This window comes from Mobula birostris, chromosome 9 (assembly GCF_030028105.1).
Source record: "Mobula birostris isolate sMobBir1 chromosome 9, sMobBir1.hap1, whole genome shotgun sequence".
Lineage (NCBI taxonomy): Eukaryota > Metazoa > Chordata > Chondrichthyes > Myliobatiformes > Myliobatidae > Mobula > Mobula birostris.
In genome coordinates, this window is record NC_092378.1 from 104612901 (window position 1) to 104640212 (window position 27312).

At 39.7% G+C, this 27312-nt stretch overlaps 1 protein-coding gene across 4 annotated transcripts in view; it reads right to left on the reverse strand.

Moving 5' to 3' along the window:
• Positions 1-27312, reverse strand: part of unkl (unk like zinc finger) — a 154884-nt gene that overhangs the window by 19475 nt on the left and 108097 nt on the right. For 3 of the 4 annotated variants that reach the window (XM_072268524.1, XM_072268523.1, XM_072268525.1), the window contains 3 exons: positions 23258-23323; positions 17562-17727; positions 2227-2319 (listed from right to left, as the gene is read on the reverse strand). In XM_072268524.1, coding sequence (XP_072124625.1) covers positions 2227-2319; positions 17562-17727; positions 23258-23323 — 325 coding nt within the window. Of the gene's footprint in view, positions 1-2226; positions 2320-6875; positions 7049-17561; positions 17728-23257; positions 23324-27312 lie in introns of those variants that run through there. The other variant, XM_072268526.1, reaches the window with a different exon arrangement.

Genomic DNA, 27312 nt, shown 5'->3' on the forward strand with positions numbered 1-27312 from the left:
TTTTTTTAAAAAAACACACTGATCAACAGAGAAACTATTTTGTGTCAAAGTGAAAACAGGTCTCTACAAAGTGATATAAATTAATTACAAATATAAAAACACAAAATAATTGATTGCATAAGTATTTGCCCCTTTTTATATGACACACCAAATCATCACTGGTGCAGCCAATTGATTGTAAAGTCACATAATTAGTTAAATGGAGATCTGTTTTTGAAGACCAGTGTACAGTGTGTTTCAAATGATCGTAGTAAAAATACACCTGTATCTGGAAGGTCCAACTGCTGGTGAGTCAGCATCTGGACAGAAACTACACTATGAAGTCAAAAGAACACTTCAAGCAACTCCACAAAAAGGTTATTGAAAAGCACAAGTCAGGAAATGGACACAAGAAAATTTCCAAGTCACTGAATATCCCTTGGAGTACAGTTAAGTCAATTATTAAAAAAATGAAAAGAATATGGCACAGCTGTAAATCTGCCTACAACAGGCCGTACTCAAAAACTGAGTGACCATGCAATAAGGGAACTAGTGAGGGAGGCCACCAAGAGACCTATGACAATTCTGGAGGAGCTTCAGTGGCTGAGATGGGAAGGACTGTGGATACAACTGCTGTCCTGGTGCTTCACCATTCACAGATTTATGGGAGAGTGGCAAAAAGAAAGCCATTGTTGAAAAAAAAATTCTCATGAAATCTTGGCTAGAGTTTGCCAGAAGGCATGTGGGAGAGTCCAAAGTCAGCTGGAAGAAGGTTCGGTGGTCTGATGAAACCAAAATTGAGCTTTTTGGCCATCAGACTAAACTCTGTTTGGTGTAAGCCAAACACAGCTCATTATCTAAAACACACCATCCCTACCATGAAACATGGTGGTGGCTGCATCTTGCCGTGGGGATGCTTCACTGCAGCGGGCCCTGGAAGGCTTGTGAAGGTAGAGGGTAAAATGAATGCAGCAAAGTACAGTGAAAACCTGATGCAGAGAACTGCGACTTGGAAGATTTGCTTTCCAGCAAGACAATGACCCCAAGTATAAGGCCAAAGCCACAAAGCTTAAAACAACAAAGTTAATGTCCTGGAGTGGCCAAGTCAGAGTCCAGACCTCAATCCAATTGAGAATCAAGCTGGATTCGAAAAGGGCTGTTCACTCATAATCCCCATGCGAAGAAGAATGGGGAAAAATTACAGTGTCCACATGTACAAAGCTGATAAAAGACTTATCCACATAGACTTGAGGTGTAATTGCTGCCAAAGGTGAATCTACTAAATACTGACTTGGAAGTGAGTAACTATGCAATCAATTATTTTGTGTTTAATAATTGCAATAAATTTAGACCAATTTGTAGAAATTTTTTTCATTTTGACACAAAAGGGTCTTTTCTGTTGATCAGTATCAAAAAAGGTAAATTATATCTACTGTGATTGAATGAAACATGAAAACTTCTTGTAGGTACTGTACGTATTTGTGCTTTGACAATAAACTTGAACTTCTAACCTTGGAGTCAGTAACAAGTGTTCAGATGCTAAACCACTGAGATTTCTGAATTATTTGTTAATGGATTATCAGAATTTAATTGCACTGTTGAGATTAGTACCACTGCAGTTTACTACTGCTGAGATTTTCCTTGTATTTTCTAACAAGAGTGCTCACAATTCAAATTAAATACCAGATAAACTTTTTACAAGAAATTACATATGCAAAGGAGCTTGATAAATAATTTTACTAAAAGCCTTTTTTAGAATTGCCCTGCTGAGTCTCCGAGCTTAACAGATTGTGGTCAATTAATCACTACATTCTAAGAAAAGGTTGAAGAAAATCATCGAGTAAAAGTTGTGAAAATAGTTCAAGGCAGAGGACATTTGAATGAAGATCAGAAAGTCACGGATCTATTTACTGTCCTAAGCCACGATGACAATTTTGTAACTTAATGTTTGTATTTTTCTGTGGAGACTTCCTTCCATTAAGTGTGCATTAAAGTATCCCCAAGTTGTAAAGAAAAATAAAATACCCTTGCTACAAGACCCAGGTATGTGGTGAGATAACATTCTCAGTGCCTCAGTGATCAGTCAAGTAACTTGCAAAGCAACGTTGCCTAAATTCAGCAGAGCTAAGTAAAGAAAGATCAGCTACTCTGTGAAACCAAAGCACAGTGCTAGCCATCAAGAGGAGAACACCGGAGAAAGTAAGAATGAAATTACAATATTCTAGTGATTAAATACTTTCTGATTACCTTTTAATCCTATGTCACCAGTATCTTGATCCTCTAATTCTTTATCAAGAGATGCAACATTTACATCACCAAAATGAAGATCTAAAGCAGAACCTAAGGTGTGAAAAGAAATTTAATATTCAAATTAGAATCACAGAGAATTTATGGGACACACACAAAATGTTGGAGGAACTCAGTAAATCAGGCATCTATGAAGACGTTTCAGGTCAAGACCCTTCATCAGCATTACCAGACTTGAAACACCAACTGTTTATTCCCCTCTGTAGATGCCACCTGACTTGTTGAATTCCGTAACATTTGATATGCGTTGCTCCAGATTTCTAGCATCTGCGGAATTTCTTGCAACTCAGATAAATTTTGGAATGGTGAGGCCCAAATATTTTTAAAATCTTCTCTGATGTAGACTTACCACAAGAAAAGCTGTCAATCTCAGAAACAGCAAGTGAAAAGTCACTGAATAGTTTTAAAGGACACAACTAATCTCAGCAAGGAATTTGTTGTACAGCAAGCTCTGCTGCCAGGGCACTGTTTGGGAAATTAGGAACTTCAAGTACATTAAAACCTCAAAATGAAAGTAATGTTTAAGGAAGATTAAGAGTAAAGAGCTTTGGAAAATAAGCCAGGTTATTATGGCAGCATAAACGTTGGACTTTAAAAAATAACTGCAAAATTCTAGTTCATATGGAATACAAGAATATAGGAAATAAATTGCTGCTGTGTTTAGGACCACAATTTAACAACTCAGTTAGTATAATCAGATATGGAAAATAACAATTGGAAATTAAATAATGCAGATGATGGTTTAATATTTACCGTAAAAATGATACCCTAATTTTCCAGGGAATGAAAAATATAAACAAATTCCTGTTGGATTCTAAGTCTAGTGTCATGAGACATATTGACCAGAAATTTCTATTCCTGGTCTGTACAGACCTCACACAGATGAGGAAAGGCTGGTAGAATTGGCCTCAGCACTGAGCAAAAATAAAAATCAATCCTTGGGGTGGCATAGTAATGAGGCTGTTAGCCCAACACTATTCAAGTGCCAGCTGTAAAATCAGAGTTTAATTCTCACTGCTACCTGTAATGAGTCTGTACATTCTCATGACCTCAAGGGTTTCCTCCAGGAGCTCCAGTTTCCTCCCACATTCCAAAGACCTACTAATAGATTTAGTAAGTTGTGGGCATGCTCTGTTGGCACTAGAAGCATGGCAACACTTGCAAGCCACCCAACACAATCCTTGCTGATTTGATTTAACACAATGGTTTTCACTATGTTTTGATGTACGAGACAAATAAATCTAATCTTTAAATTTGATCACTGACTAATGACCGCTATATTCAGAATATTCAGAAAATATAGTCTGCAGCTCAGGAGAACAAGAGAATCAGAGCGTGTCACAGTAGCACAACTAGTAAAGCTGCTGCCTTAATGTTCTAACAGTCCAGATTCAATTTTCTATATAGGTTTCCCATCATGTCCCAAAATCGTGTGGGCTGGTAGGTTAATTGACCATTTTAAATTACCTCTCATGTTTGGGGGGGGTGGGGGGTGAAGGGAAAATCTGGGGAGGGGAAAGAAAAGGGAATTTGAGTGAGTGAATGCTTGATGGCCAATGGGCCTAAGAACCTGTACAATGACCTTATGATTATAGCACAAACTAGCAATCAAACAAATTGAATTTTTTTCCCCCACAACAAATTTTGCAGACTTCTATTTTTTGTTGCCAAGTTCCTCATTCTGCTCCTCTTTAAGATAGTACTGTTACCAGGATACAATTCTGTTAACCAGCATGGGAATTTACCCTCATTCATGATATGGCTTATTCTTCATTCGACAACCTCCAACATCCACTTAAATAGGAAGCAGTATACAGCAAATTAGATCTTCCCAACTACAGGTATGGGCCAGCTGAATGAGCCTACAATCTTTCTCATTAAGAAAAATGAACACAGAACAGGTCAAGGAATAAACCACCTTTTGTTTTTAAACTTATTTTTGGAATCTAAAAGTCACTAGCAATGCCAGTATTTTCTTCCCATTCATAATTCCCCTTGAATGTAAACTGTGATGGCCTTCTTAAATGAGTTGTTTGTACAAACGTTTGTAGATCATTCCAGAAAGCACTCAAAACTCAAGCAAGCGGAGTGACCACATGGGTCAGGATGGCTGATTTCTTCCGTTGAAGGCAATGAAACAGATTGATTTTCTTTAAAAATGACAATCCTGTAGTCTTCATGCTGATCATTACCTAGAGACAGTATTTCTTTTCCCTGCACAAATTCCAGATTATTCACTGAATTTAAATTCCACAAGTGCTGAATGCCAGTCTTGGAAATGTTAACCCAGGTCTCTCTCCAGATTTTTAGTCTAGAAATTTTAACAATGCACTCATAAAAGTAAACTCTGTTCCTAAATTAATTAGTTCAGATTTGACTGAGAGGTAGGATGAATGAACACCTCAGTTACAAGGCGAGACACAGTAATTACACCAAATTAAAGATAAACCTGTTTAAGGAAGCTCAGAATCAAAGTTAAAGAAATCCTTAATTGCACAAGGAACTTTCACTGATACCAAGAAATACAGCTTTCAAAAGCATCAGATCATTTTTTTTAAACTGGACTCCACACCAACAATACAAAGATACAGCAATAATTATCAAAGGACAAGCTGAACATCCCCAGGTTATTAATAAATGGGCAATACACCAAGTCAATTAGTGCAATATAAATACATGAGTAGAGGTGCAATACCAGGTCCTTCTTCGAAGTTTAAAAGCTCGAAGTAAATTTATTATCAAAGTACATATATGTCACCATATACATCGTTGAGATTCATTTTCTTGCAGACATACTCAATAAAACCAATAACCATAATAGAATCAATGAAAGACCCAACCAACAGGTCGGACAATGGGTGTACAAAAAAACCATGCAAATGCAAAATGAAAAAAATATTAATAACAATAATAATAAATAAGCAATAAATTTCAAGAAAATGAGATGAAGAGTCCATGAAAGTCAGTCCATAGGTTGTGGAACCTATGATGGGGTGAGTGAAGTTATCCCCTCTGGTTCAAGAGCCTGATGATTGAGGGGTAATAACTGTTACCGTTACGTGTCATTTATAATTAATCAAAACAAAATCAAGAACACAGTCCTAAATCTGACATCAGTAATCTGTCAAGCAGGGTACCGTGCACAATTCTAATTTGATGCAGACAGGCGTGAGAGGACGGAGGAACATCTGGAGAAACTTCTGAAATGCCCGCTTCGCTGCCGCTGCTACTGTGTGGTCCGGAATCTCCAGAGAAGGCCCCGAATCCTCAGCTTTGCTTGTTTTGGTGGGCGGGGTGAGGTCGAAGGCACTTGGCTAAGGATGGCACTCAGGAGGCTGTATCGGAGGCTTGAAGTTTTTGGATGGACAGACTCAGTGTCGGCTGTGGTCAGCTGCTTCCAATGCATCGGCAGTTGTTGGTGCCTGGAGGTTTATGGCGGGGAGTTTCTCCCTTTTGCCGCCTGCTATCGGGGACTCGGGAGTTGATCGGGACTTTGAGACTCTCTTTTTTTTTTACCATGCCCATGGTCTGCTCTTCATCAAATTATGGTATTGCTTTGCACTGTTGTAACTATATGTCATAATTATGTGGTTCTGTCAGTGTTAGTCTTTAGTTTGTCCTGTTTTTCTGTGATATCACTCTGGAGGAACATTGTATCATTTCTTAATGCATGCATTTCTAAATGACAATAAACGAGGACTGAGTGTACTCATAATCTAATCTAATGCTGTACAAGAACTGAGTATGCATCAATTCTGGGTACTATACTATAGCAAAATAGTTTAGACAAAATCTTTTGCTTAAATTGGGGAGGGGGCGTTCAATGTCAAATTTAAATTACTAATCCCACCTGTTGGCCTGAGGTATCATTGGAGTACGTTTGCAGAGATGATGCCCAGCCTCCTATTACCACACATATATCCCTACTATTAATTCAGATATCTCAACAGTGAGTGCTGCAGCCCAGCCATTTACTGCAGATCATGCTCTGTCACTTTCCACACACCTCAAGTGCAGTCAGTCTCTTGATATGCACTTGCACTGGGCTTTCCTCTTCCCCAAATTACAAAGCACAAAGGCCCAATGTATCAGGCCAAAGAGCACTGACATATTTTAAAACTCTTTCAGTCGTCAGTACAAAGATGCTGATACCATATAAAGCATACCTTTACGATTAATATGAAACTTTACATATGCAAGACCCTGTACATTACTTCTTATTTGACAACCTGAATCAATACTTTGTTTAAGTGTTACACAAAACTCTATGTAGCCTTTTACAGAGTTCAAAACCTAAATCACCTATTACAGAACATTCCTTCCTCAATCAAATACTTGCGTTCTGATCTGTTCAAGTAATGATGCCACTTCCTAACAAAGCAAGACACTCAGACAAGAATTAGGCTTAGCTTCCTTATTGTGAATGTTCTTAAAACATCAAAACGTCCAAACATCCGTAAAACTCAAGAGAAAATCTTACATAGCAACACAATACATTATAATGGAATATGACTGCAACTGAAAGCTTAGCAGTAAGAGGACACTACACTGCAGGAACTTATGCATTCTCACAGTAAATGTGTCCTCACCTTGGAGGAGTAAGCTGTTCAAGACTGGTGCTGGCCTTCTGACTGCTGAGTCACTCTGCACCAGCCTCTGTTCCACACCCATTTCCAGTCAAGCACTCCCCTCCCTCTTCACAAACTGACTAATCAAAGCAATTTGCATCACGTGTTCTCTGCAGCCTAACAGCATTAAAAGCAACCCGACACCTCTGAGGAAGAAGCAGGCTGTATTAGTAACAACTTCATTTAACACTGTAATTACCAAGTCCCTTGTGATGGAAATACTGATTGAGCAACTTGTGAGTAGTCAAATTCAGCGCATTAGCGTGAATAGCACCGTACCAATATATAAACCTAAAAAAAACTAATTTAACTAATAAATTCTACCAATTTATTAGAACAGATGGCTGGGTAGATGATGTGTTGCAACTGCAACATGTGGGATTGGTGGATCCCATTGTAGTAAACAGTGATTGTAGGTGCAGCATGTGTTGGCTGCTCAAGGAACATCAGCTCAGGGTAGGTGAGCAGAAATTCAGGTATTGACACTGCAACCCACCAGGGAGGGATAGAGTACCCTGGACATGGTATTTCAGAAAGCAGCCACGCCGCTTAGATTAACTACCTCAAAATTGGTGTATGGTCAGAAACAAGATGGTATGACTACAGACAGGCAGGTTGAGGGAGCCTGAGAACCTGAAGCCCAACTGTTCACATTATCTAATATGGTCTTGCTCCCTGTATAGATCCGACGAGAGGACTGCGAAGAGGATATGCAAACAGTCCATAGCAAATGGTGCTAGGAAGGCTGAAATGTAGCAGTCATATATGATGGCAAACGCGAGGAAATCTGCAGATGCTGGAAATTCAAGCAACACACACAAAAAATGCTGGTGAACGCAGCAGGCCAGGTAGCATCCATAGGAAGAGGTACAGTCGACGTTTTGGGCCCAGACCCTTCAGTTAGGGGAATAGACACTTCTCTGCAGCAAAATGGTTTCCTGAAGACTGTGTTGCTTGTCTGGTTCTACAGTTAACGACATCTTTTCTGGACTGGAGAATAACTTGGAATGGTAGAAGGTAGAACCAGTTCATGGTCATGGACTATGCAAGTACTAGTGACATAGCTAGATGAGGAAGTAAGTTCTGTTGAAGTATGAAGAGTTCAGGCAAAACTGAAAAACAGAACCACTACGGTGATAATATCCACATAATTATCTGAGCCACAAAGGGTAAATAGGTTTAGAGAAGTAAATGCAGGGCCTTAATTCACCTGGACAATGCAAATACATAAGTCAGGATGCTGATATTGACTATAGTTCAGCATTTAACACATCATTCCTACACTCCTAATCAAAAAGCTACAGAACCAAGGCCTTTGCACCTCCCTCTGCAACTGGATCCTCGACTTCCTAACTGGCAGACCACAATCTGAGCGGAATGGAAATAGCACCTCCACCTCACTGACAATCAACACTGACATACCACTGTGCTTAGCCCACTGCTCTACTCTCTGTACACCCATATCTGTGCGGCTAGGCATAGCTCAAATGCCATCTATAAATTCTGCCAACCATCAGCAAGACAAAAGAACTGAATGTGGACTTCAGAAGGGGTAAGACAAAGGAACACAAACCAATCTTCATTGAAGGATCAGAAATGGAGAGAGTGAGCAATTAAGTTCCTGGGTGTCAATATCTCTGAGGGCCTAACCTGGATGCAACATAATAATGCAGCTATAAAGGTGGCAAGACAGCAGCTATATTTCATTAGAAGTTTAAGGAGATTTGGTTTGTCAACTAAAACATTCAAAAACTTAAAACAAAAGTACCATGCAGAGCATTCTAACTACCGCACAAGATTCAAGTGAGTTGCAGAAACTTGTAAGATTAGTCAGCCCCATCATAGATACTAGCCTTCACAGTATCCAAGACATCTTCAAGGAGTGGCGACTTAGGAAGGCAGCGTGCATCATTAAGGATCCACACCACCCACAATATGCCCTCTTCTCGTTGTACCTCCTTCCGACAGTAACAGAAGCCTGAAGGCACACACTCAGCGATTCAGGAACAGCTTCTTCCCCTTTGATTTATAAATGGACATTCAATCCATCAATGCTACCTCACTACTTTTGTGTCTTTTTTTTAACACTACTTATTTTGACTCAACTATTTAATGGATAGTTGCTGGGACCAATGTGCTGGTAAATTGCTTATCTAGCATTGTAGATAGGTCTATAAACATACTAGGAAGGGGTGAGAGCTCCAAGAACATCAGATTTAATAAACTGGAGAAATCAGGAAGAATTGAAAGAGCAATGGTACAGGATAGCGACAGGGAAATTGACAGTCATAGTGTGACAGGCTTGGGCAGACAAAGTAAATAAGTTGTTAGCTCATGGTTGGTTGCAAGGTGTCCAGGATTAGTTGCTCAATATTTCAGGTTATACATTTTCCAAAAGAACAGGCCAAAGGGCAAAGAAACTGGGATTGTTTTGTTAATCAAGGAAGGTACCAGAACAATATCAAGACATGATATAATGGCAGTGCATTGCAGTGTCATTGGTTTGGGTGAAGTCATGAAGAGCAGGGGAAGGCAAGCATAGGCAGGAGTAATCTACAAACCCGCAAAAAAAAAGACCCTCAGTAAGTCACAGTATTAATTGGAAAATACCAAGGATGTGTTTGAAGGGTACTACAATTATCATAAGGGATTTCAGTTTATATATTAATTAGACAAACCAAATTGGCAAGAAATAAATTAGAAGAATATACAGAACGCATCAATAGTTGCCATTTAGAGCAGTAGATGCAGAATTAAATAATTCACATTTGAACTTGCACATGTGTTTATTTATTTAGAAATACAGCACAGAGTAGGCCTTTCCAGCCCTTCATGCCGTACCACCTCACAACACCCAACAACCCCAATTTAACCCTAACCTAATAATGAGACAATTTAAAATGACCAATTCACCTAACTAGTACATCTTTGTTCTGTGGGACAGAACTGGAGCACCCGGGGAAAATCCACACGTTCCACAGACAGGATTTACAGACTTCTTAAAGATGATACCGGAATTGAACTCCGAACTCTGACACTGCAAGCTGTTCTTACGTCCTGCTAACTGCTACTCCACCATGGTATGTAATGGGAAAAGATTAATAAGAGATCCATTTGGTTAAGGATACTCTAGTGCAGGGGTTCCCAACCTTTTTTATGCCATGGACTCCTACCATTAATCGAGGGGCCAGGGTCCCCAGGTTAGGAACTCCTACTCTTGTGGGTAGTGACCACAAATACAATAAAATTCCAAATGTAGTTTGAAAATGAAGACTAGATTTCCAACCAGTGTAATCAATTTAAATAAAGGCCATTATATTGGTACGAGGGAGGAATCATCCAAGGTGGATATATCTTTTGTGTCAGTCTTCTCCGTGGAAGACTCTGCTGCTATCACGGTAGCGAAGTGGTTAGCACAATGCTTCACAGTACAGGCAACCTGGGTTCAATTCCCGACGCTGCCTGTAAGGAGTTTGTATGCTCTCCCCGTGACCATGTAGGTTTCCCCTGGGTGCTCCAGTTTCCTCTCACAGGTTAGTTGGTCACTTAAATTGTCCCATGATTAGGCTGGGCTTAAACTGGAGGATTGCTGGGCAGTGTGGCTCGAAGAGCCGGATGGACCTATTCCGCGCAGTATCTCAACAAATAGATAAATAAATGGAATATCAATTTCAAATAACATGGTAGAACATATAAAGTTCCCCAATTACAACGGATAAATTATTGGAAAAACTCAGAAAACTAAAAGCTAACATTGGCAGGATCCAATGGACTGCACACTAGGCTTTTAAAGGAAGTAGCTGCAGAGATGGTGAACCCATAGGTTGAAAATTGTCGTAACTTGCTGAATTCCAAGGTACGAGAATATTAGAAGCCAATCTGCCTCCTCTGCTCAAAAAAAGGAGAAAGCAGAAGGCAGGGAACTTCCAGCCAATTAGTTTAACAGCTGGAGTCAATAATTAAAGTAATAGTTAATCATTTAGAAAACTGAATATAACTATATATTACACGGTAGAGCAGGCAGAAGGGCCTTATAGCTACTGCTCCCATTTTGTGTTCCCATATCAACTTCATTCTAAACAAAAGACAAAAAGAAACTGATCATGCTGCCTAACATATCCAAGATAAGAATTTCACAGAATCGTGGTTTTGCTTTCAAAAAGGAGAATGTGGCCATACACCTCATCCCACTTTTTTACTGTTTCAAAGAGTTCACTAGATGTTCTTATTTTCTAATATAACAAATCCAGATGTGGTGGGGTGATGGGGAGATCAGGAAGAACAAAGGAAACCCAACCTGACCAACTGGTTTACATGACAAGTGGAACAGAGAAATGGTATATAGGAAGGTATATATGGTGATTATTTTCCTAAAGAATGGAAACGTACCAACACTATACTCTAAAGTCAAACAATTTTTACTACTGTGCAATTCTTTTAGCTTCAGTGTTGCCAACATTTCATTGAAGGGTGCCAGAGATTTTCTGGAAAATTTATTTCAAATAAATTGAATGTTTAATTCCACATTACCAACCTGCTCTTGCAGCTATGGTTGTTAATGCAAATTGCCAGGGAAATCAGAAAGTAATGTCAATTGAATGTCAAATGTAAGCAGTTGCACATTTACTGGAGATGGCCTTTGGCTGGCACTTAAGTGGCATGCAAGTTACATCACTTGACAGCCCAACCTTCCAAGCTGTATACAGAAACACGCCGCTTCATTTACTGAAGAACTGAAGTGAAACTGATCATTGCACAGTAAGCACCCATCCTCCACCACTTCTGAAATTATGATGGAAGGAAGGTGGCTGAAAGAGCAGCAGGAGATGTCTGGTACTAAGACACTGCTTTGAGGAACTCCAATGATAATATCATGGGAGTGAAATGATTGACTGCAATGTCCACATTTTCTTTTGTGCAAAATACAATTCCAGTTAATGGAGAATGTCCCCATTTCTATGATTTTAGTTTTACCATTCTTGGTCACTTACTGCTCTGATGTGAAGATAATCAGTCTCAATTGACAACTGAAATTTTGTGCCTTGGTACAGACCAAGGCTGTAATGAGCTCAAGAACAGAGCAGCTTTGGAGAAATCCTAACCAAGCATCAGTAGAAAGGTTAATGATGAAAAATGTACTTCTTGCTAGCACTTTTGACAACTTCATCACCTGACTGATGAATGATATTCATGGGTTGGCAGTGGAAGGAATCAGCCAAAACAAATTTTAACTGGGAAATTAACTGGCAAACTCATTCAGTAGAAGTCAAATCGAATCAATTTGTCCTGGAGCATTCTTTGCTGTATCTAGTGCTCTCAGCAACTTCCTGAGATAGTATGGAATGTATCAAATCACGGAAATCATGAAATCTTTAACTACTCTTTGAGCTCTTTAAACATTCTGTATGCTTCTCCAGAAGTTTTTCTGAAATTAAGAGTTTTATAGAAGACCTGTTCATTTAACACCTTCTCAAATCAATCTGGTGAACCTTCACTATACTCACTCTATACTTGGTAGAAGTACCTGAGCTATCAACAAGGTCCAGTCTTACTAATGTTCTCCATAATTGGAGCAGTACCTCCAGCATAAACATTTATCTTTTTAACTGCTTGTTGAACCTGTACATCTACAACTCACGCACAGAACCACCCTCTAAACCGACCTTTCTCAACTTTTTCGTCTTGGAGGAATCTTTGAAATAATTTTCAGGTCTTGGGAATCCCTGCGTAAAAATTATACCCACAGCACACAGTACGTTAGAGTGATCAGTCAGTTTAATATCCAAAAATAATTGTCAATGCCCTTTTGAGTAGAGAATGTATTTTTAGCCAACCTTTCTTGGAAAAAAAAAGGCAGTTAAGCTTAGCTTACCTTTCTTGAAATTAATCTCTTTCATTCCCTTTCATAAATTTTAAAAACTCATAAGGCAAACATAATAAATTTCTGTTAAATAACTGGCTTAAATTAAAATGGGATTTAATGTTTCTAAAGGTAGGCTCGTTAGATTTAATTTAAATAAAGGGTGTAAATTGATTTTAATTAATGCTATTTACAACATGAAAATTTAGTGACATTGTTGAATAGTAAAGTTACTAAAAACCATAAGCCAAAGCAACACAGTCCAAGACAAACAATTTGTTTCCAGCTATGAAGACAAAACATTAAATACATCTTGGCCTTTGCTTGTTTCAGGCAGCTCTTTGCGCAGAAAAAGTTTTCTTGATTTTCATCATCATTTACTAATCTTACAAATGCTACAACATGATATTTATTGGTGAAATCCATTGACTCAACAACCTGGAGAGAGATGATGAGCCAATGGATTTTCAGTTTATCACACAAATGTGACATGTCATCAATATGTTGACTTATAGTACAGTTTGAGAGGAAACTTTTTCAATTTCTCAGTACTGCTTTTTGTCCCAACATTTTGCCCTCTATAATTGTACATGCTGGAACTATTAGGCTCTCGTCAACTGTGTGACTTTTCCTTTTCTGGGTACAAATTTTTGCTACTAAATAGCTTGCTTCCTGAACCCTTTTACTGACTGTGACTTTATTAACAAAAACTTTCTTTGTTTTGAGATTCCAATAGGCGTTTAAAATAATTGGTATTTTTAGATGTCCTATGGCTGTGATTTGTAGTCAAGTGTCTCTTCAATTTTGCTGGAGCTATTGCTGCATTTGTAGGTTATTTGCTATAGACTAGACACAATGGAAGAAGACAACTTGGATCGCTAGTCCATGTAAGACCCATTGACAAGTAGCTTTCATTGTAAAGACGGACTTTTTTTTTGTGTTTGTTGTTGTACCAGTGCAGTGCAATACTCAGAAGACTGTACTGTCAGACATGTCTGTAAAACACAGGGGTTAATAAAATATATAAAAGAACAGCATAATAAATAACTAAACAGGAAAACTGCGAAAAAATACAAAAACTTCACAAGACAATTCACTTCTAACCTACACAATCACTTTTTGCAATGTTTACAAAAAACAGCAAACTGGCAGGCCAGCAGCTGAGTCTCAGCGCGTAAAAGTTCCTTCTTTAGAATAAAAATTTCCCTCCAATTTCCACTACACCAGTACAGTAAGTCAGTTGGTGGCATGCAAGGGGAAGTTGGGGGAGGTAATTCAGGAGGGAGAGGCTAATGTCACAGCCCAAGTTGAAAGAGTCTATTAAATGCTCAGAAAATGCACTTCACACTTATCAGCCTACTGTCCTCCCTTCCGTGCAATGCAGCCATCACCAATTATCAGTGTCCTTCCCCATCTGAGAATGGACACAACCAAATAAAGTCTGTCCTACTGGGCTGAGAGGCCTTTAATGAGATTGCTAACGGGGGTGCTTGGTCACTGCCCACTACTGTGAGCGCTAGCACTGTGCGTCGCACAAAGATCACAAAGCTATGTTTATTTTTTTAAATCACCATCTTTTGCAGAACCCCTAACGACCTCTCGCAGAACCATAAGGATCTGCGGAATCCTGATTGAGAATCCCTGCTCTAAGCAATACCATTCTGCCTTTATTTCTTCTAGCAAAATAGACAACCTAGTTTTTTTTTCAGTTTCACAACTTGCATTTTCTTGCCCAACCATTTGTCCTGATTATATCTCTGCATCCTCCACCCAGCCAACAATGCCATCTACTTTTGTATAATTAGCACATTTGGATATATTACACTTGATCCCCTTATTGACAGCATTGACAAGAGATTGTGAACAGCTGGGGCTTCACCATCAATCACTGCAGACCTTCATTGATCACAGCCTCACAAACTAAAAATGACTTTTATTCCTGTCTGTTAAAAATTGTTAATCCACACCATTACATTATCCCAATATTATATGATATAATTTAGTTTAATAACCCTTCAGTATAGCACCTTTTCCAAGAAATTCTGAATCCAAATCAAAAGTTAAGCTCTTAGTTATTATAAACAATTTCAAACAGATTTGTCAAATATAATTTTACTTTCATAAGCCAGTGACTCTAATCCTATTATTGTTTTCCATGCATTGTGCTAACACTCTCTTTATAATGAATTCCAGTACTTTCACTTCTATTCACGGAAGACTAAGTGGCCTATAGTTCCCCATTATTTTCTCTTCCACCTTTCTTAAATAGTAGGGTTACATTTCCTACCTTCCAATTTAGTTCTAAAACCGATCATTATCTTGGAAGCTGGTGATAAGTGATCAATTATCTCTTGAGTTACACCTACAAAACCTTGGGATGTTTATCATACTTTTGGGATTTATTACCATTCAGTCCCACCAACTTTTCAAGGACATTTCTTTTTACTAATAATAATTTGAGATTTCATTTGCTTTAGATTTGTCATTTTCCATCATTTTTGGAGGATTTCAGTCTTCTTCCCAAGGAGACAAAATATTCAATTTCTCTGCCATTCTAGATTCATTTACTTGGTTAAATACAAACTCCCTTGCTGGTGCTAACAGATTTGAATTCACGTCTTTAGAACAATGATTCTGAACCACTAACCTAAAAATACAATGGAGCTACTGTAACATATGCTGCAATAGGGCTTTTGAACACTGATCTCTGCTGTTCAACTAGTAAACCAGACAATGACTGGAAGATAAACAAACTCAATTGTGCTGAACTTACTTGCAATCAGACTGCCAGCTCATTTCCCTTCCCCACCACAAATTAGAGGCTTTAAATAGAGAACCTATATGGCACTTCAGATGGTACCGAAATGGAATTTTTAAAATATTAAATAACAGCTGAGTCATTTCCAAACAGAACACTTCTGTCCCAAAACCATCTTCTGCAACATCCGTGTGAAATCCCCATCCGTCATGCATTCAACTCTCTCCAATCTCAAGGCAAATTCAATTTATTCTCTACACAAAAGAAACAATAAAACAATCAAGAAATATTTGGCACACATACCCAGAAGTGAACATTTTTCATGGCCTTGTAAATCTTCTCATATTGAGACAGCATTGAACAGTTTACAAACTAATCCACATCCACAATGAAAACTCAGATAACACATGATAAAAGCAACTAAAAATATGGAATTTTTAAATGCCAATTAAAGTTCTTGGCATTTTTTGAATACTGACATTATCCAAGGATGCATTTCACATCCAAAGCCACCACTGGCTCAGTTACTTCTGTGCTAATGAATTTCACTATTAAAAGCCAAAACAGAGTAATTTTCTCATTGCAATCAGAGACTACCTTCTCATATCTCTTTAGCTCATTTAAGTGCTTTATGCCCAAGGCTGGCAGATTTTTCCAATTCTTCTTCAAACCAAGTGTGGGTGGGCAGATGTTAACATTTTCAATCATTAATATGCTTTTAACTCACAGAACACATCCAAGAAACTAATGAAAGGATGTAAAATATTCAATACAGATTCGTGAGGTGATGCGTTTTGGAAAGTCAAACCAACATAGGAAATACTATGAATGACAGGGCACTAGGAAATATAATGGAACAGAGAGACATAAGAGTGCGAGTGCATAATTCAATGTCACAGGTAGACAAGAGTGGTGAAAGAGGTTCTTTAGCACACTGGTCTTCATCAGTTAGGGCACTGAGTACTGGAGTTGGGACACTATGTTGCAGTCGTACAAGTCACTGGTGAGGCCGCATATGAAATATTGCATAGTATCATCACGTTACAGGAAAGATGTGCTTAAACTAGGAGTGCAGAAAAGACTAGAGGGCCTAAGTTATAGGGAGAGGTTGACCAAGCTGGGTCTTTATTCTTTGGAACATAGGAGAACAAGGAGCAATCTTGTAGAAGTGTTTTAAGTTATGAGAGGCATAGATAGTTTAACAACCTTTTCCCCAGGGCAGGAGAGTCCAAAACTAGGGGACATTTAGGGCAAGAGCGATAAGATTTACAAACAGACCTGAGGGGCAATTTTTTCCACACAGAGGGTGCAAGTATATGGAATGAGCTGCAATAATATTATTTAAGCACCACCAGGATAGGTACATGGAGGTTACAGTACATGAAACATAAGATATTATACGCAGGTAGAGCAAGGAATTAGGAACCCTAAAGTAATTGATTCAACTTTACATAGTCTTGGGGGATTGTGTAAAGTTCTGTCTTCATGTTTAAAGATGGATGTACATACACCAGAGGCAGTGCAGGGGAGGTTCAGTAGGTTAATTCCTGGGATAGTTTGGCACAACAATAAAGGCTGATTACAATGATCCTATGTTCACTGAAGTATAGAATAGTTAGAGGACCTTATTGAAACTACGATTCTGAGAAGATTGACAATGTTGATGCTAAACTTACGCGTTTCCCCTAGTGGGTATACTTTAGATGAAGATGAGGAAAAATTTCTCTCAAAGCAGCATGAATCTTTGGAATACTCTACGCCCCAGTTCCGATGGGGGAAAACAATGAATATATTCAAGGAAGAGATTGGCAGGCATTTAAAGTAAAATATGTCAAAGAGCATGAGAAGATTTCTGTAAATGTTAAGGCCAACAATAAATCAATCATGACTCATAGCGAAATGGCAAAGCAGGTAGGAGGGGTTAACTTGCCTACTTTCACATTTTATAACAGATCTTGACACTTTCAGAGATCTGTAAATAAACATTTACTTATGTTGAATAGGTCACTGAATTATTGTTATCACTTACCAATTACTGACTCCACTGTATTGCTAGCAGGATAAAATGGGACTGCTTTGGCATTCATTGTTGACAAAGTAGAGGGAGATGAAGTATCAGATCCAATACTGGATGCCAAACTAGATGTTATACTGGATGTTAGTGGATTTACCACTGAAAATACATTTAAAAGGTTCTGCAGAGGATAGAATGAATTTGATTAGAACATATTTAACAACTTTTCAAAGAAGAGCTTTTAATAAAACTTATGATAAATTTCAATGTAAAACAAAATGAAATTCATACATATTGAGCTTTCAAGTATTATTCAAACTCACTTCTCTCCATTGAAATATAAATAAAGGAAAGGGACTGGAGGGGCAGGGGGAGGGCTGAGGGGGAAAATAAATGTTGACGAATTGCTTTTTATCTAATAAGGAATGCCCAGCCAAAATCTTAAGAGGACATCATGACTACAAGTGGCTAAACAAATACTTCCAAATCACATTGCAATGCTTACAGTGCCTTGTAAAAGTATTCGGACCCCAACACTTTGTTCACATAAGTGAATGAAGCAACTTGCAATTTTGAGTAATTTAACTGAGAATTTTCATTTGTGAACCAAATGCTCCTTAAAAAAAAACAAAAACACAGGGAAACTTGTAAATCATGAAAACTAAAACTTCAAAAAGTGAAATGTTGGCAGTTCAAGAGTATATATCCCCCTTTGTTCAGTGTTTAGTTGAACCACCTCTGGCAGCTATTACAGCCAGTCTTTTTGATTAAGTCTCTATTGGCGTTGCACAATGTGGTGGAGCAAGATTTGCCCATTTCTCCTTGCAAAATTGCTCAAGTTGTGCCAGCTTAGTTTGGGAGCAGCAGTGGATAGCCATCTCGAGATCTTGCCAGAGATGTCTGATCGGGTTAAGGTCAGGATTCTGACCAGGCCACTCAATACATCAATTTTCTTCATTTGCAGCCATTCCATGGTTGCTTGGGCAGTGTGCTTTGCGTTGCTGTCCTGCAGAAAGACCAACTTACTCTGGCAGAGGCTAGCAAGTTTTTATCCAGCATCTCTCTGTACTTAACAGCATTCTTCTTCCCCATCGATCCTGACCAGATTACCGGTCCCTGCTGCGGAAAATCATCCCCAACACATGATGCTATGCTATTCCATCATACTTTCCAGTAGGGATGGTGTTACCAGGCTGATGCACAGTATTAGATTTACACCACACATACTACTTAATGTTCAAAGCGTTCCACTTTGGTCTCATCCGACCTCAAGGCTTTAGAGATAGTGGAGCTTCCCAGCTCACACAGTGACTGTTGTGGTCACAATAGCTTTTCTCACAAGTGCCATTCTTCTCTGACAACTCAGTTTAGAGGGGCGGCCTGACCTAAGCAGTGTGGCTGTGGCTTCATATTTTTTCCACGATAGACTACACAGAGCTCTGGGGTATATTCAATGCCTTTGAGATGGTCTTGTGCCCATCCCCAGATTTGCGCTCCTCTATTATCATTTCCCTGACTTGTCTTGAAAGTTCTTTTGTCTTCATTTTGGTTTGGTCTGTTGAAAATCTACCTTACTGTTGGACTTTACAGAGAGAGGGGGTATTTATCCTTATGAATTCATTAAAAACAGGTGATCCTCCAGTTTTCTACGTCAGCAAATTGGGTGAGCTGGTAAGGTAAAATACAGTACACCTGAGGAAAATTAGCATAGTAATTACAGCTCCATAATTTTGGTTTCTAATTTTTAGTAAATTGTTGACAGGTTTTGGATTTTTTTTCTTTGATTTGAAATGATGCAGTGTTTTATAGATTGCTCAAAAAGTCTTACTTCAATATTTTAAATTTACAAAGTGAGACAGTAAAAAGTGAAAATCGTTGTTGGGGCTGAATACTTTTTCAAGGCAACGTATATTTGACATTCTTATGAAGACCACTCATTCTTATGCCCACAAAAAATACTGGAGGGATTCCACAAATTAGGCAACGTCAATGGAGAGGAATAACAGGACCCCACCACCAAAGACATCTTTACTACTTCCACCCCCACTCACTGCTATCTGCAGAGATCACTCTGTCTGTAAATCCCTTGCCCATTTGTCTTTCCCCACTGATCTGCCTTTTGGCACTTATCCCTGCAAGCAGAAGTAGTACTACATGTGTCCATTCACCTCTTCCCTCACCACCATTCAGGACCCCAAACAGTCCTTCCAGGTAAGACAATACTTCACCTACGAGTCTGTTGGAGTCGCCTACTGTATCTAGTGTTCCTGGTGCAACCTTCTCTACATTGGATCTCACTGATGGCAGACCGCTTTGTTGAGCACTTTTGCTCTACCTGCAACAAGCAGGATTTTCTGGTGGCCAATCATTTTAATTTCTCTACCTATTCCCACTCTGGCATGTCGGTCCAGTTTCCTCTGCTGCCATGATGAGGCCACTCTTAGTTTCGAGAAGTAACAACCTCATATTCCATCTGAGTAGCCTTCAAACTGACAGCATGACAGCAGTCTAACTTCCAGTAATTTTCCCCTCCCCCTTTTCCATTCTCCAGTGTGGCTCCCCTCTTACTGCTTCTCTTCTCCTACCTATGACCTCCTGGTGCCCCTCCTCTCCCTTTTATCCCCATGGTCTAACTAACTACCTTGCCCCTCACTTGGCTTTACTTATTATCTTCTGGCTTGTACTCCTTCCCCTCCCCCCACCTTATTCTGATTTCTTCCCCCTGCCTTCGCAGTCCTAATGAAGGGTCTCAGCCCAAAACATCAGCTCTTTATTCCTCTCCATAGATTCTGCCTGACAATAGACAATAGGTGCAGGAATAGGCCATTCTGCCCTTCGAGCCAGCACCGCCATTCACTGTGATCATGGCTGATCATCCACAATCAGTATCCAGTTCCTGCCTTATCCCCATAACCTTTGATTCCACTATCTTTAAGAAGTCTATCCATCTCTTTCTTGAAAGCATCTAGAGACTTGGCCTCCACTGCCTTTCTGGGGCAGAGCATTCCATATATTCACCACCCTCTGGGTGAAGAAGTTTTTCCTCAACTCCGTTCTAAGTGGCCTACCCCTTATTCTTAAACTGTGGCCTCTGGTTCTGGACTCACCCATCAGCGGGAACATGCTTCCTGCCTCCATCGTGTCCAATCCCTTAATAATCTTATATGTTTCAATCAGATCCCTGCTCAGCCTTCTAAATTCCAGAGTATACAAGCCCAGTCGCTCCAATCTTTCGACATATGACAGTCCCGCCATCCCGGGAATTAACCTCGTGAACCTACGCTGCACTCCCTCAATAGTAAGGATGTCCTCCCTCAAATTTGGAGACCAAAACTGCACACAGTACTCCAGGTGTGGTCTCACCAGGGCCCTGTACAGCTGCAGAAGGACCTCTTTGCTCTTATACTCAATTCCCCTTGTTATGAAGGCCAGCACGCCATTAGCTTTCTTCACTACCTGCTGTACATGCATGCTTGCTTTCAGTGACTGATGTACAAGAACACCTAGATCTTGTTGTACTTCCCCTTTTCCTAACTTGACACCATTTATATAATAATCTGCCTTCCTGTTCTTACCACCAAAGTGGATAACCTCACACTTATCCACATTAAACTGCATCTGCCCACTCACCCAGCCTGTCCAAGTCACCCTGCATTCTCATAACATCCTCCTCACATTTCACACTGCCACCCAGCTTTGTGTCATCGGCAAATTTGCTAATGTTACTTTTAATTCCCTCATCTAAATCATTAATATATATATTGTAAACAGCTGCGGTCCCAGCACTGAACCCTGCAGTACCCCACTGGTCACCGCCTGCCATCCCGAAAGAGACCCGTTAATCGCTACTCTTTGTTTTCTGTCAGCCAGCCAATTTTCAGTACTCTGCCCCCAATACCATGTGCCCTAATTTTGCCCATTAATCTCCTATGTGGGACTTTATCAAAGGCTTTCTGAAAGTCCAGGTACACTACATCCACTGACTCTCCCTTGTCCATTTTCATAGTTACATCCTCAAAAAATTCCAGATTAGTCAAGCACGATTTCCCCTTCGTAAATCCATGCTGACTCAGACTGATCCTGTTACTGCTATCCAGATGTGTCGTAATTTCATCTTTTATAATTGACTCCAGCATCTTTCCCACCACCGACGTCAGGCTAACTGGTCAACAATTCCCTGTTTTCTCTCTTCCTCCCTTCTTGAAGAGAGGGACAACATTTGCCACCCTCCGATCCACAGGAACTGATCCTGAATCTATAGAACGTTGGAAAATGATTACCAATGCGTCCACAATTTCGAAAGCCACCTCCTTAAGTACCCTGGGATGCAGACCATCAGATCCTGGGGACTTATCAGCCTTCAGACCCAACAGCCTATCCAACACCATTTCCTGCCTAATATAAATTTCCTTCAGTTCATCCATTATCCTAGGTCCTTTGGCCACTATTGTATCTGGGAGATTGTTTGTGTCTTCCCTAGTGAAGACAGATCCAAAGTACCTGTTCAACTCATCTGCCATTTCCTTGTTCCCCATAATAAATTCACCCGTTTCTGTCTTCAAGGGCCCAATTTTGGTCTTAACTATTTTTTTTTCCTTTTTACATACCTAAAGAAGCTTTTACTATCCTCTTTTATATTCTTGGCTAGTTTACCTTTGTACCTCATTTTTTCTACGCGTATTGCCTTTTTAGTTACCTTCTGTTGCTCTTTAAAAGTTTCCCAATCCTCCAGTTTCCCACTCGTCTTTGCTATGTTATACTTCTCTTTTATTTTTCTACTGTCCATTACTTCCCTTGTCAGCCACAGCCTCCCCTTAGGATCTTTCTTCCTCTTTGGTACGAACTGATTCTGCACCTTCCGCATTATTCCCAGAAACACTTACCATTGCTGTTCCACTGTCATCCCTGCTAGGGTATTGTTCCATTGAACTTTGGCCAGCTCCTCCCTCATAGCACCATAGTTCCCTTTGTTCAACTGTAATACTGACACTTCCGAGTTTCCCTTCTCCCTCTCAAACTGTAGATTAAAACTTATCATATTATGGTCACTACCTCCTAATGGCTCCTTTACTTTGAGGTCCCTAATCAAATCCGGTTCATTGCACAAAACTAAATCTAGAATTGCGTTCTCTCTGGTAGGCTCCAGTACAAGCTGTTCTAAGAATCCATCTCGGAGAGACTCCACAAACTCCCTTTCTTGGGGTCCAGTACCAACCTGATTCCTCCAGTCTACCCGCATGTGGAAATCCCCCCCATAACAACTGTAGCATTACCTTTGCGACATGCCAATTTTAACTCTTGATTCAACTTACACTCTACATCCAGACTACTGTTTGGGGGCCTGTAGATAACTCCCATTAGGGTCTTTCTACCCTTAGAATCTCTCAGTTCTATCCATACTGACACTACGTCTCCTGATTCTATGTCCCCCCTCGCAAGGGACTGAATATCATTCCTCACCAACAGAGCCACCCCACCCCCTCTGTCCATCAGTCTGTCCTTTCGATAGGACGTATATGCTTGAATATTCATTTCCCAGGACCTGCTGAGCTCCTCCAGCATTTTGTATGTGTTACTCCAGATTTCCAGCATCCGCAGAATCTCACATTCATTCTTATGCACTTTACATCAAGCCAACACAGAACATTGTTAGTGAGGATCAAACTGCCATTGGTAAAATACTTGTCAAAACTTAGCCTTAACTCACTCACCTGTTTACTATCATGTTCATTTAATTTCTGGTTATTTTCTACTGTTTGGTTCTTATGTTGTTTTGCCTGCAAGTAAACAAACTAATTGTAAGCATTCAGTTTTTATGCAAATATCTATCATTCTAATCACCAACATTTACTTTCATTGCTACTAACTACTCCCTCGCCACTCAGGGTGGAGAGGAATACAGCAAGATCACCAACTGCACCTGCTCACCATTTCTAGAAAAGGTAGTTGTGCATTAATCATTTCAGTAAACAGATACCTACACCACCAGTCAACAAATCCCACTATATTCACCTGTGTAATCTCTGCAAAGATGAAATTATCATCTCTGTTCAAACTTGGATGTGACTAATTATCCAAGAATGTTTAATTTACCTGAAAAAAAATCACTGAGATTCCAAACACTCTAAGCCTTCAAGTTGCCTTTTTTGATAAGCTCTTGTTCTTTACTGCAGGGTGGAAAATCCTAGATTGTAATGCTAGGTTCCTTCAGAGTCTGGAACGGTACTTCTTTAAATGGTGGTGGCTTCACAAATGGCACAAGTAGAATTTAACAAGTTGCGCTGTGACAAAGGAGGAACAAATCTCACCTGCTATGCAATTTCCAGAAGCTGGTTAAGTCAGCTCTAGGATAAACTGCAGTACAGATCAATCTGCTATTCATTTCAGGAAGATGTATTATAAACAATAAAGTTAAAACCAGCAAGTTGCAGGGGAACAACATCACTATTCCAAATTATTAAAAATCTAAAATTGATTTCCATTATCTTCAAATAATGCTTTTGAAATGTCTTCGGCTATCAGTTAGAATAGAACTCACCTGAATTGATCTGGAAAATTGGTTCCATGACATTACACTTCTGCAAATCCATACATCAGAGACATCAATTATCGAAAGCTAACACCTAATATGGTGGCCAAAACAGCTCTAAACTGTTGTCAGATTAGACAAGAGCCAAATTAGGTATATTGGAATTTTCAGTGTACAGAATAGAATGGGCTTAGATGATATAACCAATCTTTTCTGCACATCCCTAACTGGCATGGAGAGTATTGGTGAGCCAATGCAGTCCTTGTAACAAAGGTGGTCTGCTTGATGTATGGGGTTCCAGAATCTGGTTTCAAACAACAAAAATAAGTGATAGACTCAAAAATTATGATACTCTTCTACTTAGATGAGAACTGAAGTTGGTGTTCCTGTGTACCGTATTTATATGTCTTTTCAAGAGTTCTGTCAAAGAATGCCAAGTGAGTTGTTGGATTCATGCTGCACCTGCACAGGGCAGCCAAGATATGTCAATGACAAACAGAATTAATGTTTAGAATGAAAGATAGATACCAGTTGGCCTGGATGTTATTGACATTGAGGAGTTACGGAAACTCAATTTACAGCAGTTAGGCAACCAGTCCAACTAACTTTTCATGTGTGGTCATTCAGGATTGTGATCTAATTCAATGGTGAATTAGTTGTATGCACTCTTTCTGAAAATAGTTACACGCCACAAGTGTGAGCCAGGAAATCACTTCCACCATAAGGCATACGAACAGAATTAGGCCATTCAGCCCACTGAGTCTGCTCTGCCATTTCATCATGGATGATCCCGGAAGCCATTCAACCCCATAAACCTGCCCTCTCAACATATCCCTTGATCCCACGACCAATTAGGAATCTATCAACTTTTGCTTTGAACATACCCATGGATGTGGCCTCCGTCACAGTCTGCGGCAGAGCATTCCACAAACTCATTCTCTGGATAAAAAAAATTCCTCCTTACCTCTGTTCTAAAAGGTTGCCCCTCAAATTTGAGGCTGTGGTCTCTAGTTCTGGATTCCCTCACCATAGGAAACATCCTCTTCACTTCCATCCTATCCAGTCCTTTCAACATTAGGTAGGTTTCAATGAGATCCCCCACTGCATTCTAAATTCCAGTGAGTACAGACCCAAAACTGCCAAACGCTCCTCGTATGTTAACCCTTTCATTCCCGAAATCATTCTTGTGAACCTCTTCAATGACAACACATCCATTCTGAGATATGGGGCACAAAACTGCTGACAATACTCCAAGTGCAGCCTAACTAGTGTCTCAAAACGCTTTAGAATTACCACCTTGTGTTTATATTCTATCCCCCTTGAAATAAATGCCAACACTGCATTTGCCACCTTTACCACAGACTCAACCAGTGTATTAATCTTCTGGGAGTCTCGCATAAGGACTCCTAAACTCCTAAGACCCTTTGCACCTCCGATATTTGAATTTTCTCCCTGTTTAGATAATAATGTACACTATTGTTCTTTTTACAAAAATGCATTATCATACAGTTCTCAACACTGTTCCAATTTATCTAAGCCCTGCTGCAATCGCATTGCTTCCTCAACACAACCTATCCCTCCACCTATCTTCGTATTATCCACAAACTTTGCCACAAAGCCATCAACTCCAATATCTAAACACTTCTAATCGCTGGCAGCCAACCCTTTATTCCCACGTGTTATTTTGTTCTCCAAATCTGAATGTTACCCAGCTACAGTTAAAACTTTATGATTTGTGGATGCTCCTATGCTTTCCACTTCGATTAATTAAAGAATGCTCATTGATAAAGCACCTGAATGTTACTTAGCATAGAACACTGATCTCCAATAGCCCAGTAGATGAAATAACAGGCTTGCAACAATCACAACCATCATCTTCTGTGCCATATAGTCAAAACAGTGTTCTCCCTTGCTTCCCATTTATTTCAATATTATTTGGGCTCTATGCTGTCACACTTCCATGAATGCTGTCTTAACGTCAAGAGAATTTAAATGAATCTTTCCCCACAGAAGTCAGTCCTTATGTCATAAAACTCCACATGGCAGGCTGGTCCAGAAGGTTAAGTTGCTCAGCATTCAGGATGAAATAGTCAATTGGATCCAACATTGGGTTAGTGGGAGAAGCCAGAGAGTGCTATATGGCTGTATATCCACTGGAGCCCTGTGACTAATAGCGTGTCCCGGGTCTATTGTGGTTTATCATCAATATTAATGATGTAGATAATAATGACAACTAGAATGAGGGAGTAGTGGACAGCAAGGAAGGTTATCAAAGCCAGCAGTGGGATCTGGATAGCTGGAAAATTGGGCGGATCAATGGCCAATAGAATTTAACACAGACAAGTGTGAGGTGCTGTGCTTTGGGAAAATAAACTTGCACAGTGAATGGTAGGGCACTGAGGTGTATAATAGAATAAAGAGGCCTGGAAATACAGATTCATAATTCCTCAAAAGTGGCAACACCAGTAGATAGGGTAGTAAAGAGATTTGTTAGCACACTGGCTTTCATAAATAAGGGCACTGAGTCCAGGATTTGGGATGTTATGTTGAAGCTGTACAAGATGCTGGTGAGACCAAATTTAGAGTACTGTCTGCAGTTCTGGTCATCTACTTGCAGGAAAGATATTAATAAGCTTGGAAAGTGGAGAGAAAGTTTACAAGGATATTGCCAGGACTAGGGCCTGAATTATAGGGGGAAGTTAAATCAGTTAGAACATTATTCCGTGGAGCGCAAGAGAACAAGGTGAGTTCTTATAGAGGTGGACAAAATTATGAGGGTTATAGATAGAGTAAATGTATGCTGGTTTTTTCTCCTGGAGGCTGGATGAGTCTACAACTGAAGGTTTAGGGTGAACAGTGAAATATTCAGGAGAATCCAGTGGGGGGAAACTCCTTCACTCAGAGAGTGGTACAAGTGTGGAACAAAGTGCCAGCATGGGATCAATTGTAACACTTAAGCAAAGTTTAGATAGGTACATGGATGAGGAGCATGGTCTGGGTGGAGGTGGATGGGATGAGTCAGAAGATCAAGTTGGCATGTACTGAACAAGTTGATAGGCCTGTTTCTGTGCCGTGGTAAGTGCTCTGTGACTATTGTTGGACCAATATTCTAGTGATGCTTGGAACCAAGTTTCTGACAGACCCCAATTTGAATACCTGTCAACAGGTTACTGTAAACACAAAATGGGAAAAAGCATTTTCAGAAAAAGACTAGCACTTAGCCTCAATCAAAATGCA